The sequence below is a fragment of the Lutra lutra genome, chromosome 11 (genome assembly GCF_902655055.1).
Source record: "Lutra lutra chromosome 11, mLutLut1.2, whole genome shotgun sequence".
Lineage (NCBI taxonomy): Eukaryota > Metazoa > Chordata > Mammalia > Carnivora > Mustelidae > Lutra > Lutra lutra.
Genome location: NC_062288.1, coordinates 86282790 through 86298750, shown reverse-complemented (window position 1 = coordinate 86298750; position 15961 = coordinate 86282790). Strand labels below are relative to the sequence as shown.

Below are 15961 nucleotides of genomic sequence, written 5' to 3'. Positions count from 1 at the left end.
ATTACCCCAAAACACACAAATGTAATATTGCCATTATTTACTATTATCGTTTATGATGATGATAACGACACTGGCAGTTGAGCGATTAAGTGTGCGGAGGGAGTTGGGGGAGGGGGCACAGGGCTGGGAGGGCAAGAGAAAGAGGAACTACATCTCCCAGAATCACCCGGGAAAGGCCACGCCGCCACTGCGGCGCCCCACCCCCTTCGCCAGCTGGGCCCGCCCCGCCGATGACGTCACAGAGGTGACGTCACGGCGCCCAGAGCGAGGCTGGGGTAGAGAGGCCGACTGAGCAGGAGTCGTCCGCTTGTCGTGGAGGCTGCTAGGGAGTCGGCGAGAGGGTGAGCGGGCGAGCAGACAAGCGAGCTAGAGCAGGCAGGAGGGAGCGACGCGCGGCGCAGACTAGCGCCGGGGCCAGGCCGCGGAGGAACCCACAGCCGGAGAGGGGCAGCCCGAGCCGGGCGCCGCGGGGTCCCCACCCCCACTCGGCCGGACAGTGCCCGGTGTTCCCCCGTGCGGGGGGCGGCGGCAGCGGCTGACGGGACCCGACAGGACCGCGGGGGTGTTGCCACCTCCCCCGAGGAGCCGGCGCGGCCGCGGGCTCCTCAGAGCCGGGGCCCGGGGCCCGTGATAGACGGGCCGAGGAAAGGAGAGAGGCGGCGGCGCAGGCGACGGGGAGGCAGCGGCGACACCATGTCATCCCCCAGTCCGGGCAAGAGGCGGATGGACACGGACGTGGTCAAGCTGTATCCTTCGTGGAGGGGGGATTCGGGCTGTGAGTGGGGGCGGTGTGATGATTCCCAGGGCACCCCTGAAACCCAGCCAGGGGCCCTGGGGCACTCCCGGCCACTGTCCGAGGCTCCCTTCCTCGCCTCCCTCCCCCCAGTGCCTACGGCGGCTCCTTGGCACCTCCCAGGAGCCTAGAGCCTTTTCAGCTCCCCCTTTATCTGCAGCACCCCGAAATGTGCGTTGTTCCTCCCTCTTCTGCACCCTCATTGCCTGCGACTTTCCTCCACGACGTTTGGATTCCCAAGACGGCCTTTTTTTTTTTTTTTTTTTTTTTTTTTTTTTTTTTTGCAGGACCATCCACCTCTCTTGACCACCGTGCCCACCTCAGGGTCTCTCCTGTTCCCTCGCTCTGAATTTAGGGACTCCTGATAGAAATTCCAGAGAGTGAAGCCTTTCTTCCTTTCTTGAGATGCCTCCATTCCCTCCATTCACTATGCTTCTTGAACTGGGGTAACTCAAGTGACCTCCTTTATCCCTAATTCCTTTCTATATTAGGAAGAGTAGTCTGCTCCGTGCCCCCTGTTGTAATAAAGAGCTCTGAGTGTTTTAAATCAGAGACTCTTGTTAAGCTTTCTGGTGCCTAAAAGAACCCCACCGGCTTTTTTTTGTTTTGTTTTGGTTTTCACTGACAAAGCCTGTCCCACCCATAGTTGGATGCGGTGAGGACCCCCAGGCCCTCTAGCAAGCCACCCTCCATATTGTGGATATGACAGCTGGGGGAGGGAGAGAAAGAAGATCTCTCCTTGACAAAATAGCCCCTATACTGGCCAGTTAATCAAACTCCCTCTGTGAGGGTAAGGTTCTTGGGGAATAACTGCCCTGATTTTACCAAGTGACATCCTTTATTTCCACCCCCCCCCCCCCCAACTTTATGTACTCAGGAGGTAGCAGTGGGAAAGCTGTAACTGATAAGGGCCCTTCAGGCCGTGGTTTTGGTTGGAGTCCAGACTGATTATTGCCATGACCAGCTTGAGAAATTCGCGAAGGCTCCTGTGACAAATCTAGAAAATTTTTGAGGGGTAATTTAGAGCGTTGGGGGGGCTGGGTGGGAGAGGAAATGAGTCCAGTGTTCTGAACAGCTAATCCCTGGGGAGAAGGGGAACCGGGGATGGGGAGTGGTGGTGTGTGAAACGCAGTTAAAAAGTCCTGTCTCCTGCTTCTCTTTCTCCCTCACCCCCATCCCCCCACCATTTCCCCCTGTTGCAGGGTTTTGTTTATATAACTCAAGTTGTTTGGCTAGATTCTTCAGGTGAATTCCTTCTTTCTTCCTTTTATTTGGTACTGTTTTTGATAGGACGTTTTTCTTCTTTTTAGAGGTTGATGATTATTGTTAAATACTCAGTTATGGAATTCTCCGAAGTTTTAAAAAAGTAGTTTTTGTATTTGGTTTGGAAGTGGGGGATGGGAGGGAAGTTGCCTGGGCAAGAGATTTTTTTTTTTCTCTTTTCAGGAATAAGGTGTTTTTCTCCTTAGGAAAACTTAGCTAGAAATTAGGAACAGTAGTAGACTTCTAAGTTTTAGGGTTTGAAGTTTAGAGTTTTTGGGAGGTGGGAGGAGGCATTACAGAAAGGAGCAAATAATAAAAAACATGTTCCAAATATGTCTGGGCACAAGTGAAATTGATTCTTAGGAGCTGTTTGTGACTGTGATTGAGTTTTGTAAATGTGTGAATGATGCCAGTGATGTTGGCTTTTCATAAGGTTGCAGGAAAACTTGTAACTATGGTTGTGTGTACATTTTACACAAAGCAGTTTCGGGTTTTATTTTTGTTTAGAAACTAGGAAATGACATGGTGGCAGAATCTGAGTTATTTTTATCCTGAATTGAGAGTTACTGTCACACCTAATGCAAATTTCTACCTAATGTTTAATTGGGATGGAGGTGGAGAGAGAATTCCAGCTGTTTTTGATCAATGTCAGAGTCTCAAATTATATACATATATATTTTTAGAAGATTGAGGATAAAGGGTGAGGCCTAACTTGACCTGATGCCTTTTCCATACACTGCCTTTTGTTCATTTAGTAGTTGTGGCATCTAGAATGATTACCGCATTTAGGAGTCGGGGTGTGGGGGGTGGAGAGGGAGAGGAAAACAGACAAAGAACAGCAGGGTGTCTTTCTCTTTTTTCTTCCCCTAAGTGGCTTATTTCATAGCTTATTTTTAGTAGAATATGAAGAAAGGCAAAGATGCATTGGCCTTCTGTTCTTTCCCCACCTTCCTCCTTTCTGACAAAAGAAAGCAGAGGCCCTTTAAAATCATAGATTTCTGAGATAGGAGGACAACAGTCTCAGGACGTAAAAGCCAGAGGTTATCTTTGTTTCGTATTTGTTATTTTCTGGTCTCCCGCAGTTTGGAAGTTAAAATTTTTGTATTTCCTTTTGTGTGTGCCTGTGTGTTGTGGGGATGGGAGATTTTGTGGCCTCTTTTCTCTGTTGAATTCCTATTAGTAGGCCCAAATGGAGCCAATAATTTTTGAACAAGATATATTTAACAAAAAATTGAAGGACAAATTTTGCAGCCCACTATTAAAATTAGTACAATTGTGTGAAAGGGCCGGGGGTTGAAAATGAAAGATGGTGGAGAGGAAGTAGAGAAGGTCTGAAGGAATGTACTTGCTTTTGCCCCTCGGTGCCCCTTGACGATTTCTTTGGTTTGGAGGCCGATAGCTGGTTTCATTGCAGTCTCCAGCCCATTTTTGGATGTCTCCTGAGTGTAATTATGCGACCACGATTTACAGCTTGGCAGGGAACCTATATAGTAGGAAAGTAGCGGTGTGGGGGTAGGGAAAGAAGGGGATGTGTAACTAATTGGCCGCTGCTCTCCACCAGCTCGCTAGGTTCTTTTGGAGACCCTCTCTGTGGTGGTTGTTGGGAGTCGGTGATATTTCTTTTGTGACGGGTTGGTAGGAGGAGAGCTGACTCTCAAGTTATGCAGGGAGTGAGTGTTTTGCACCGATGCACTTAATAATCTGCTGGGCGATTATGTTCTGAAACTCTGACTCATTCATTGTTTCTGTTCTGAATCCTTTGCTGAGGGTTGTGCAAAGCTCTCCAGGAGCCTGGAGACTGATGTACTGACTTTGGGGCCCTGTAGGAATGTGTCCCAGTCAAAAAAAACTTGGTTTGCCCAAATCCTGTGGAATGGTTGTGAATGGTGTGGCCATTTGTTTTCAAAGTCAGGTTATACTGTGCCGTTCCTAGCCTGGCAAGCGTTGAGGTTTCCATCTCTGATTATTTTGATTGTCTGAGAACTGGGACTCTGGTGACCTTAAAGCGTGATTTGCCCTAAAGGAATATCGGTTTGAATTCTCCCTGGGTGGAGGAACAAACAGCTCAGATTACACGGGTTTCCTTGTTGGTGGGGGTTACTCGTCTCACCCTGTTGCACAGCCTGGTGATCCTTTTATCTGCGAACCACTGGCCCCTGCTGAAGGCTGGAGCTGCTTGTTTTGGAAAAGCGTATGCAGGCAAAAGGCCTCAGGCACAGCTCCTCACAGCTCATTGGCTGCTCTGTTACTACCCGGAAAAGGAGGAGGGGCGGAGCTACCAAACAGCTGATGGGAGTGTGTGACCGGAGTGTGTTTATATACAAAAGAAGTAGGGGCTGGGAGGCCTTGTGAGTAGTGTTACAGGATCAAGTATATTTTCAAGGAGTAGAAAGAGGAAAACCTGATTTTAGATTACAAGAAATAAATGTTCAAGGTTAAATCAGAAAAGTGAACCTGATAATAATGGGGACTTGGCATATGCTGTATTTGTTATTGGTGAGATTTTGGAATTTCATAATACTGAGTTTTCAAAGATTTCCCTTTTTCAGAGGGAGTTGCAGTAACTTAAAATAGGGTATGCTGCCACTTTAAATGTACTTCCATGACTCACGCAGGGTTTCAAAAAGTATGGTAGAAATGTAAATTTTCCCTGCAAAAGCTTGAAGAGTGCTAGAAAGGGGCATTGACCTCTACTAAATTCATTAACTGCGTTAGTGAAGTCTTAGAGAATCCTGGGTGTCTGTCTTAGGGTTTCAGAAGTTTTCAATAAGAAGTTCATCCCCATAAAACATCTGAGCACCCTCTTTTATGCCAGGCTTGGTGCTGGGGGTTTAGTAGTGAAAAATTTCAGTGTGGGTGGTCATGATGCTTATGTAACTAGTTAAACAATTAAAAAAAAAATCAAAGAAGAAGCTGTTTATAGTAGGTCAACTCTCTATGTAGCAGCTTTTTGAATAACTTGTATTTACTTTCAGAATTGACTTTTCAAGGAGTAGAAAGGTTAAAAAGTGAATTTTATGCAATGGGACAGACGTATGGGGATCTGTATTCCTAGTATTTTAAAGATAGATGTTAAAAAATGGAAACAAAAACATAGCTGTTTGTCTTTCACATCAACTTTGGTATTTTGTTGTTAATCAGTTATTCTATCCCCAAATCAGTAGTCTTTGTTACTCTTTAATTTGTCCTCAAAGTGTAGACAATTCTGTAATCTTTTAACTAGCTCCAGTGTCAATTGAGAGAACCTGTGTTTTGCTTTTATTTCCTGTGGCCTCTGTTTTTGTGAGATGAGATAGAAGGTGGAACCGTTTTATGGTCTTCAAGCTAGAAGTTAAAGCTTTGGCAACTCTCAGTGTTCTGAATTTGTCTTTTCTGCCTAGATTTTGGTGACAAATATAACATGCTGATACTTTGTTGAGCAGGAACCTACATGAGTAAGCATTCACAGCTTCAGAACAGGAGAGTCCTGCAGTGCAGGTCTAGTAAATTACACACAAGCCTAAAAATTCATCTTTTAGGGAAAAAATCTTTTGCAAATGTGACCCATAAAAGTCTCTTAACCCTGTTTGTGTGCATGTGTTAGAAAAACCTGGATTGTTGGTTTCCTAGTGTTGTGCAATTTCCGTAGCACCTTGACCTGTTTTAGATGTGTGTGTACACATGGATTTGTGTGTGTGTGTATATATATATACACACAAATATATATGAAATTAGTATGTTGTTTACCTTTTTTTTTTTTTCTTAAGATTTTATTTATTTGAGAGAGAACCAGAGAGCCCAGGCAGGGAGAGTGGGAGAGGGAGGAGCAGGGAGCTGGACAGGAGGCCAATCCCAGGGCCCTGAAATCATGACCTGAGACACCTAGACACCCCTTGTTCACTCTTAATAGATTTGATGATTCCAAGAATCATTGCATTTTTAGGCATGCAGTTCAGACTCATAAAAGTGCTTATGGTATAATAGCTTCTTGACTATAGACCCATAGTATACCTTTTAGTAAAATACTTTAATGAAGAAACTTAATTGAATTATATAAGTAGTAAGATAATTGAGCAAAGTATAGGTTACAAAAAGGGAAAGAAAACAGTCACCCATAATCCTGTCCTTTAAACAGTGGTTCTCAAACTTTAGTGTGATCTTAATTACCTGGAGGGTTTGTTAAAACAAGTTGCTGGGGTACCAGCTCTGGAGTTGTCTTGATTCAGTGGGTCTAGAGAACTTGCATTTCTCGCAGGTTCCCAGATGATGCTGATAGTGTTGGTCCAGGGACTGCAGTTCAAGAACCACTGTCCTCAAATATTAACATTATAGTGTTTTTTCTTATCAGTCTCCTACACCCCATATATTATTTTCAACCTGTTGATCATACTGTATGTGCCCTGTTTTGCTTACTACTCCTTGCAGCTTGTTTTCCTGATTAAAAGTATGAAACATAACGAAGAGGTCATGTAATAGGTCATTTCATGCCCTTGCCATTGATTTAATTCTTCACTATTTCTGTGATACGATTGAAATTAACATCTTGTGCATACAACTTTTCTTGTGTTTTTGGGTTATTTTGTTTTCTACTAGATTAAAGAAAATAACCATATGGATTAAAATATTTAATTTCTTTTTTCTGTCTTCTACATCAAAGAAAGTAACCATTGAATTAAAATATTTAATTAAAAATCGTGGGGCCCCACACTCAGTGTGCTCTCATTTTGTTCTGTTGTGTTTTAGTTGGTGTGATTTCAGCAGTGAAGCAATCAACCTGTCATAATGATGACAAATGAGTTCTGATCTCTTTGTTTTAAACTGTGTGTGTGTGTGTGAGAGAGAGAGAGAATGGTGATCCTTAAATTAAGGACGCTTTTGTACTTCTCAGAGTGCCTACTGTGAGTTGGTAGGTTAAATATATCACATTTGTGATGAGCTCTGACTGGCAAGAGCTATAGAACTAGTTTTGGTATCTGGAAATTTTTTTTTTTTTTTTTTTTTTTTTACTGAGGTATAATTGACATAACTATAAAATGATAAATTAGATAAGTTTTGACATAAATACCATCCATGAAGCCTATCAACACAACCATTGATTTCTGTCATTGTAGATTATTTGCATTTTCTGAAATTTTACATAAATGTAACTATACATATGTACTTTTATGTGAATTCTTTCATCAGATTTTGAGGTTCACCATGATATTTTTCTGCTGAGTAGTCTGACATTGTATTTGTAAATCACTATGCATTTACTTCTTTATGGGTGTTTGGGTTATTTCTAATTTGGAGCTATTACAAATGAAGCTGCTTGGATGGATGTTTTCATTAGTGTAAATACATAGGAGTGGAATAGCTAAATCGTGGAATAGGTATAAACTTAACTTTTTAACAGGTATCCTGAATTTAATTTGACTGATGATTGTATTTCACACACAATTAAATTGTGACATTAAACTATTTTTGTTCTGTATTTTAAAGGAATCCCGTTAAATAACATTATAGAGCACTGATTTCTAATCTGTCGAAACTAGTTTTGTAACTGTTTCTCCCTCTCTATTCAAAATTAGTGAATTAAATTTTCATTGTAAAATATTTTTTGCTTTGTGGCCCTTTGACATGGTAGTTCAGGAATTATGGTCACAAATAACTTTCATTTTTTTCATTTGTTAGGACTATCCTTTTCTGAAAAGATAAACACGCTTTTCGTTGATGGTTCCCTTTTATTGTAAAATATTGATAAGGGTTTTTGTTGTTGTTGTTGTTTTTTAACATGTTAGTTTTACTTAGCACATCCAGTTACATTTATAGCTGTTTACACATATTGACGTAGGACTCTTTTCAGGTCTTAATAGTATCTTCAGTTTTCATATGGACTAAATTCAGGAACCAATGGCCCCTCTTGCAGAACCAGAAACAGATTATATGTTTCTGTAATGTTTTCCTGAAAATTTTTTAAAGTTAATTTTTAACAAAACAGGATTTTTTTGATTATTTATTTGTTTGCTTTTTCACTTTTTGGCATTTGGTGTAAGTTATTTGATGGGTTGATAGACATTGCCATAAGAAAAAAAGACATTGTAGTAGTTGGTGTTGTCAAATTCTCATACGCGTACATGACAGACATTTGAATTTATGTGTAGGTGTATGCATGCAGGTTGCTTTAACAGTTCACAAATTACTGGCAGCTGGAACTTCTAACTTGGCTGACAAGAAAAAAGACAACCTCCTGGTTTCAGGAGGGGTTTCAGGTTGTAGTCAGTGACGTTTTATTTGGTGGGGAGACTTTGGTTCAGTCATCAGACACAAGGATGATGCTTTGAGCATGTTTATTAAGAGTGTTATTTTCAGATTGCCAAAACGTAATTAAAGTGCAATATAGGAAAACACGGAAAAGTCAGTGTGTACTTTGGAGAGACTGTTGTTACATTAGTGATTCTCAGGTGGGGTGGAGATATCCTGGTTTAGAAGAACTGTTAATATTTTTATGTGCAGGTACTATTGTCGTTTCTTCTCTGTACCTCACCAGATGCTTGCAAAGGGTGTCTCGTGGTTTGCAGGCTGGTGCTTGTGCAAACTGCTATGCCTGGCAGGACCCAAATCCTGAAGAGCCAGGTGGTGGAAAGCCCCACAGGGCAGCTGTATGCCGATGAAGGATCCTCCTTGCCTTCCCCTGCTTTTTAGGCATCTAGGGTGTTTAAAGGTAGGTGGTTTATATAGGTACCGCTGATCTTTTGATCTGGCCCTGGAGAGAAGTCAGGGAGGAGTAGGAAACCTGTGTGAAGAGGGGAGGCTTGGCTGGACCTTGTCATCCTCTGAAAGACAGGGCTGGTGGGTCTGTCTCTGGGCCCACCACAGGTACACTTGGAGGGACCATATTTAGGGATTTAGAATATTGCTTAATTGGTTGCGAATGGAATCTTTTTTTGACGGGGGAGATGGAATCTTAGGTCTTACCTTCAATTTTTTGGTCTCTAACTTGTAGACACTTTTAGGGAGGTGTATAAAAGTAAGAGATATTCCCTATGTGTGAAATTGTTACTGATATTTTAAGTTAAAAGTTTTCTGTTTAACATTAAGCAAAACCTTTATTTTTCCATGTATTATGTTTTTATCATGTACACTTTCCAAGGTTTCTTGGATTATGAAATCTTAGTTGAGGTAATATAAATAGAAAAGTAGATACAGTGTGTGCCTGGTTCGTGTTACCTCAGAAGCAGATGGGTTACTACTCAGCTTAGTGAAAATAAATTTAGTTATTTTGTTCTCATGGTCCCAGTATCACTGGTTATCTGGGTATTGCTCTTCAATCAGTTGATTTTATGTTGCATAGTTTCAGAAAGGTTGATTAATAATTTAAAAATTCAAAAATTTGGGTAAACCTTTGCATTGTGGTTACCTATAGGAAGGTGATTCAGTTAGAATTGTGTTCATAACAGAGATCACTGGGTGTAATATAGTTGGTTATATTGTTTTATGATCTTACAGACATCTGAATGTTTAGTATGCTTTTGCTAATCCTATTTATGTAAATCTGCATATAGTCTCCTTGCAGCACAGCCTGAAACTACATAACCCTTTTTGTTTCACTCCAAAGGAAAGAAATGATTTACTTTTTTTTTTTCCCGTTAACAGTCACTTTTATATGGCCTTTATATATATATATATATATGGTCCCACAACTGTGAATTAGTACTTGGTCAGACTGCTAATTTAGACAAAGGCTTTTATAATGAAATCATCCCCCATGATGTAGATCTTGGAGATTTGGGGGTTTTATTACACACTATAGTCACATTGACATATTCAAAGTACATTAAAATGTAGAACATGATACATGTTTGATAACAGAAATCACCAATCTTGGCAACAGAATTTGACATTATTAACATCCGTTAATTTTATCAACTTTCTCAATTTGCTACAGCCACCATCTTCATAATGAGTAAAGGGAGAAAAAAATGTTTCTTGCCCCTTTATTCATTTGTATCCTTAGAGATTAGAAACAAAAACAAAAACAAAATACTTTTAAGTCAGATGTGTTTTATGGGTGGAAGAAAGAGAGGAAGTAGACCTTTGAATGTGTTCTTTAGTTTGCTTGTCTGGATTGCTGCCCACTTCTCCTGGCAGTTAAGAAAGGTCTTGAATGCTGTCTTTGATGATCAAATGACATATATTTGAATATAACTGTATTGAATCACTTACATACTTGAGAACACTTACTTGCTTCTGTCTTGTCTTTCTATAGGCTCTTGGGTTAGAATAGTTAGGTGTACCAGATTCATTCTATCTTTGAATAATCAATGTGTTTCCTTTGAAATTTAGTTGAGTTTTATAACTGATAAACCATGATATGTCAGAAGACTGTTGGTAGCTCATCAAGACTATCATTTCCTTTCCTATATTTCCATTTGTATGTCTGTTTCCTTTTTCTGTTGGTATTCCTAATTTACACTTCGACTAATTTGTAGAAATCGAGCATAAGTTAAATACACGGGCAGAGAAGTACACAAATAAACCTTTGAAGAGAAGGTCTTTCCAGATCCTTCATGGTATCTTACCTTCAGTCTTAACCAGAAGTAGCAGTGAAGCCAGATCTTTTTTTTTTTCCCCTAGGAGTTTGGAAATCAGAGTATACTTGGCCTAATTCCTTTGTGAGGTTCAGCAATTATTTATCAAACTAGAACTTATGCTAAAAATATATAGTAGTTTACAACTTTGCTATGTGTGCTCTGAATAAAAATAGGTTGTGCCTTAGATCTGCCTTAGCTCTGTTTAGTGAAGTCAGACACGATGGAACATGACATAAATTTTGTGTTCTTACACTTTAAAGGTCCTAGTCTTTTTTTGCGTCTGAAGAATTCAGTGTTTCTAAGCTAGTTTTATATAATCTGGCCACTATTTCTGAGATTCAAAAACTGCTGACTCTGCTCTCTTTTCATAAGTCCTCAAGGTAGGAAGTCTTCAGGTCTTTCTCATCCAGCGTCCTCTTATGTTCTTAAGGCAGGGTAAATGGGAACAGTCCCTTACTCCTATGGGTGCTTATTCCCAGGATTAAGTTCTAGCCCCTTTGCTTCTTGTAATTCAAAGAGTGACTAATGAAATAACATGTTTACTTGTGCTTATTGTCCATTTTGGGGGCTGACTTGGTATGTAGGCACAAGACTTTGTACTGGATTATGGTTTTTCTTTTTTAAATAGATTCTACTTTTTTTTTTTTTAAGATTTTATTTATTTATTTGAGAGAGAGAATGAGAGAGAGATAGCATGAGAGGAGAGAAGTCGGGGAAGAAGCAGACTCTCCGCTAAGCAGGGAGCCCGATGTGGGACTCCATCCCAGGACTCCAGGATCGTGACCTGAGCCAAAGGCAGTTGCCCAACTAACTGAGCCACCCAGGCACCCTGTACTGATTATCTTAATTGACATAGATACGTACGTGTCTTACCTTTCCATTTGCTTAATGGGTAATAGAATTAGAAACTGTTTTTTATAGAATCAGAAATTAGTGTAAAATTTGTATGCTTTTAAATTGGGGCTTATTATTCATTTGAATGAATTGGATAAAACATAAGGATTTTAGTCTGTCAGGTCTGGCTGTTTTATTTCTTAAATGTCATTCCTACAGTGTTTTGTCAGCTCTGATGAAGTTCAGATGACATTTTATTATTTAAAGTTAAATTTTAGTAGATATTAAACTTACATAGGTTTTAGCATGTTCTTCTACTTGGAGAAAACCTGGAATGCGAATAATAGTATTAGAAAGCAGTGGTTGCTTTCTGATTATAAGGGCTTTTTGAGTTGAGATTAATTGTATTATTTCATGGCATTGTTCTTTGTGGCTTTAAAAAATACTTAAGATTTTTTTTTTAAAGATTATTTATTTATTTGACAGAGATCACAAGTAGGCAGAGAGGCAGGCAGAGAGAGAGGGGGAGAAGCAGGCTCCCTGCTGAGCAGAGAGCCTGATGCAGGGCTTGATCCCAGGACCCTGGGATCATGACCTGAGCTGCAGGCAGAGGCTTTAACCCACTGAGCCACCCAGGCGCACCCAGATCTTATTTATTTGTTTATTAGAGAGGGAGTGCATGTGCTTATGAGCAGGGGGGAGGGGTACAGGGAGAGGGAGAGGCAGATACCCTGCTGAGCAGGGAGCCCAATGTGGAACTCAGTCCCAGGACACTGGGATCAGGACGTATGCTGAAGGCTGATGCTTAACCAACTGAGCCCCCCTTCCCCTGCCTTTTGTGGCTTTAAGTAATAGTTTGAGAAATACTAATTCTTGGCTGTACTGCTTCAGATTAGGAGAGTAAACTCTGGTAACTTTGTTTTCATTATTGATATCAAAAATAGAAGCCAAAGTTGAAATAAGGAGTCTGTTTTTCATTCCTGACTTACAAAATCAGTTTTATTATTTAGTAGTCAACATTTGTTACATGAAAAATAGAATTAAATAAAACAGTGTAGCCTAGGGACGACTTGGGTGGCTGGCTCAGTCCGTTAAGCTGCTGCCTTTGGCTCAGGTCATGATCCCAGAATTCTGGCATCGAGTCCCCCATCAGGCTCCTTGCTCAGTGGGGAGCCTGCTTCTCTATCTCCCTCTGCCTACCACTCTGCCTGCTTGTGCTCTCTTTCTCTCTCCCCGTCAAATAAATAAAATATATATATATATAAAAATACCCAGTATAGCCTAATACCTTAGTTAATCCTATTTATGAATATAAGAATCCTGGAGAATGAAGAAAAATACTAGGTTTGTGGGTTTTTTTTTTTTTTTTAAGATTTTATTTATTTGTTAGCACAAGCAGGAGGAGGAGCAGGCAGAGGGAGAAGCAGGCTCCCCACTGAGCAGGGAGCCCGATGTGGGGACTCGATCCCAGAACTGATCATGACCTGAGCTGAAGGCAGGCACTTAACGGACTGAGCCACCCAGTCATCTCTAAGTAGGTTTTAATGTAAATGTTCTGGTGTCTCTTCATAATAGTAGATTAGATGGCATTGCCTTTATATTTTTGAGGTGTCTGAATTGTATGTGACCTATTAATTATAAAGATTTTATTTATTTATTTGACAGCGAGAGAAGGAATACAAGCGGGAGAGTGGGAAAGGGAGAAGCAGGCTTCCTGCTGAGCAGGGAACCCGATGTGGGACTTAATCCTAGGACCCTGGGATCGTGACTTGAGCTGAAGGCAGATGCTTAATGACTGAGCCACCCAAGTGCCCTGACCTGTCAATAATTAAAAAAAAAATAAGCCGTGTAATGGTGCCTGACTTACATAATTTTTATCAGCATAGAATGACACCATACTGTTCCTTTCAGAACTTTGTATTTAATTACCTAAATCATATTTTGGTTTTTAAAAGGTAAATTTAGGGAATGGAATACATGTGAGTAAAAGGATATGTCCAGAGCCAGGATAGGATCCTATCAGAGTTTAAAACAATTCAGTACTTAATATTTTACTGTTATGTCTTTTAATACACCCTAGGTATTTTGAAGATATTGTAGAAAACTTAGTTGCTAACTTTTTTTTTTTTTTTTTTTTTTTTTAAGTAATCTCTACATCTAACATGGGGCTCAAACTTACGACCCTGAGACTCATGCACTACAGACTGAGCCTGCCAGGTATCCCAGTTGCTGACATTTTTATTGATGTTTAAACTCTGGGTGCCTAAAATGGATCAGTTTTGCTCCATGTTACTGTAATTTCAGTTATTAGTCTTAAGACAGCTAAGCATGTTTAAAGACTTAGGATGCTTGCTTTTTAATTTTATTTCATTTATTTAAAAAATTTTTTTTATTTTTATTTTTTGTTTATTAAAAAGGTTTTATTTACTTATTTATCTGTCCAGGAGAGGGAGAGAGTAAGCGAGCACAAGCAGGCAGTTGGGGAGAGAGAAGCAGGCCCCTCACTGAGCAAGGAGCCGGATGTGGGACTTAATCCCAGGACCCTGGGATCATGACCTGAGCTAAAGGCAGTGGCTTAACTGACTGAGACATTCAGGGGTCCCGGATTTTTTTATTTTTTTATTTTTTACTATTTTTTTTTTTATTAAAGATTTTTTTTTTAATTTGACAGAGATCACAAGTAGGCAGAGGCGCAGGCAGAGAGAGAGGAGGAAGCAGGCTCCCCACGGAGCACAGAGCCCGATGTGGGGCTAGATCCCAGAACCCTGGGATCATGACCTGAGCTGAAGGCAGAGGCTTTAACCCACTGAGCCACCCAGGCGCCCCGTATTTTTTTATTTTTTAAGTAGGCTTCACATCCAGTGTGGGGTCTGAAGTTACGACCCTGAGATCAAGAGTCAAAAGCATGCTCTACCAACTGAGCCAGCCAGGCATCCCTGGATGCTTAATTTTTTAGAAGTTGAGGTGAAGGCCTGGGAAATAAGCAGCCTTTCTCATTTTCTGCTGTTTTTGCCTTTATGTTGGATAGCTTTTTACCTTTCTTTAGATAAGCTTTTAATTTTGGATTTACAGAAAATTTGCAAAGATTGTGTGGAGAGTTCCTGAACCTCACTTCAGGTCCAGTTATGCCTGTGTTGTTAGTACTCTTTTTTTTTTTTTTTTTTAAGATTTTATTTATTTATTTGACAGAGAGACAGTGCAAGAGGGAACACAAGCAGGGGGAGTGGGAGGAGGAGACTCTCGCAGGCTTCCCGCTGAGCAGGGAGCCAGATGCGAGGCTCGATCCAGGGATCCTGGGATCATGACCTGAGCCGAAGGCAGACACGTAACCAACTGAGCTTCCCAGGTGCCCCAGTACCCCTGTGTTATGTTATGTTACATTACAGAGGCACATTGGTAAGAACAACTAACAACGGTTGGTTGGTATGTTACCAGGCTTTCTTCAGAGTTCACCAGTTTTCCCAAGAATGTTCTTTCCAATTCCAGGATTGAATCCTGGATACCACATTACATGTAGTGGCCATGTCTCTCTAGTATCTCTAGTCTGTGACAGTTGCTCACTTCTTTATTGTCTGATAGAACATTGATAGTTTCAGAGTACTGGTCAGGTGTTTTTTTGGCGTATTCTTCAATTTCTGTTTACTGCCTCCCCCCCCTTAATTAGACCTCATAATAGTAAAGGTATTAAAATTGGCCAAACTCATTGTGGGGTTTTGGAAAGAATACCACAGAGGTGAAGTGCTCTTCTCATCACAAATGGGCTGTATGAGGGGCATACCTGTGTTCTTACGACATCACAGGTGATATTAACTTTGATCCACTGGGCCTTGGTGGTGCTTGACAGGTTTTTCCTGTAAAGTTACTATTTTTTTCCTTCAGTATTCTATTGTTTGGAAGATAGTCACTAAGTGTAGCTGACACTCAAGAACCCAAGGGGAATTAGGTTCTACTCACGGAAGGAGTTTCTGTTTTTGGGGTGTATGTGTGTGTGTGTGTGTGTGTGTGTGTTTTGTGGTGGTGGTGGTGGTGGTTTTATTTATTTTATTTTACTTTATTTTTTATTAACATGTAATGTATTATTTGCTCTGGGGGTACAGATCTGTGAATAATCAATCACGCTTACACATACCCTCCCCAGTGTCCATAACCCAGTCACCCTATCCCTGTCCCCTTGTTTTGTTCTTTACTTAAAATTTTTTTTTTTTTAATTTAGATTCCTCCTTCGATGTTGCCTCTTCTCTCCCTTTAGTTGTAGAGTTTGTTCTGTCAGTCTTCAGGTCAGTTCCTGAGGGTATTTAGGTGTTTGTGGGCTGAGGTGAACTTGTGGTCCTCCTACTCTGCTGCTGTCTTCCTGCTCCTGTTTTTGACTCTTAATTATAATATATCAGTGCATTAATCTGAATTACTAGCTTTTGTTCAGAAGTCACATTTGATTTTGAATGAAGTATAAATTGGTATGGCCTTGTGGAAACAAAATGGGATGTAAATATGAGGATGTGGTCTGGGAGCACACAGATTT

At 40.7% G+C, this 15961-nt stretch overlaps 1 protein-coding gene across 3 annotated transcripts in view; it reads left to right on the top strand.

Annotated features, from left to right (window-relative positions):
- Window positions 1–250: 250 nt before the first annotated feature.
- The window catches only part of UBE2H (ubiquitin conjugating enzyme E2 H), a 108427-nt gene continuing 92716 nt past the window's right edge, over window positions 251–15961 (top strand). Inside the window, exon 1 of one of the 3 annotated variants that reach the window (XM_047696145.1) lies at window positions 251–746. In XM_047696145.1, coding sequence (XP_047552101.1) covers window positions 694–746 — 53 coding nt within the window. In that variant the 5' untranslated portion in view covers window positions 251–693. Of the gene's footprint in view, window positions 747–1207; window positions 1240–15961 lie in introns of those variants that run through there. The other 2 variants (XM_047696143.1, XM_047696144.1) reach the window with 2 other exon arrangements.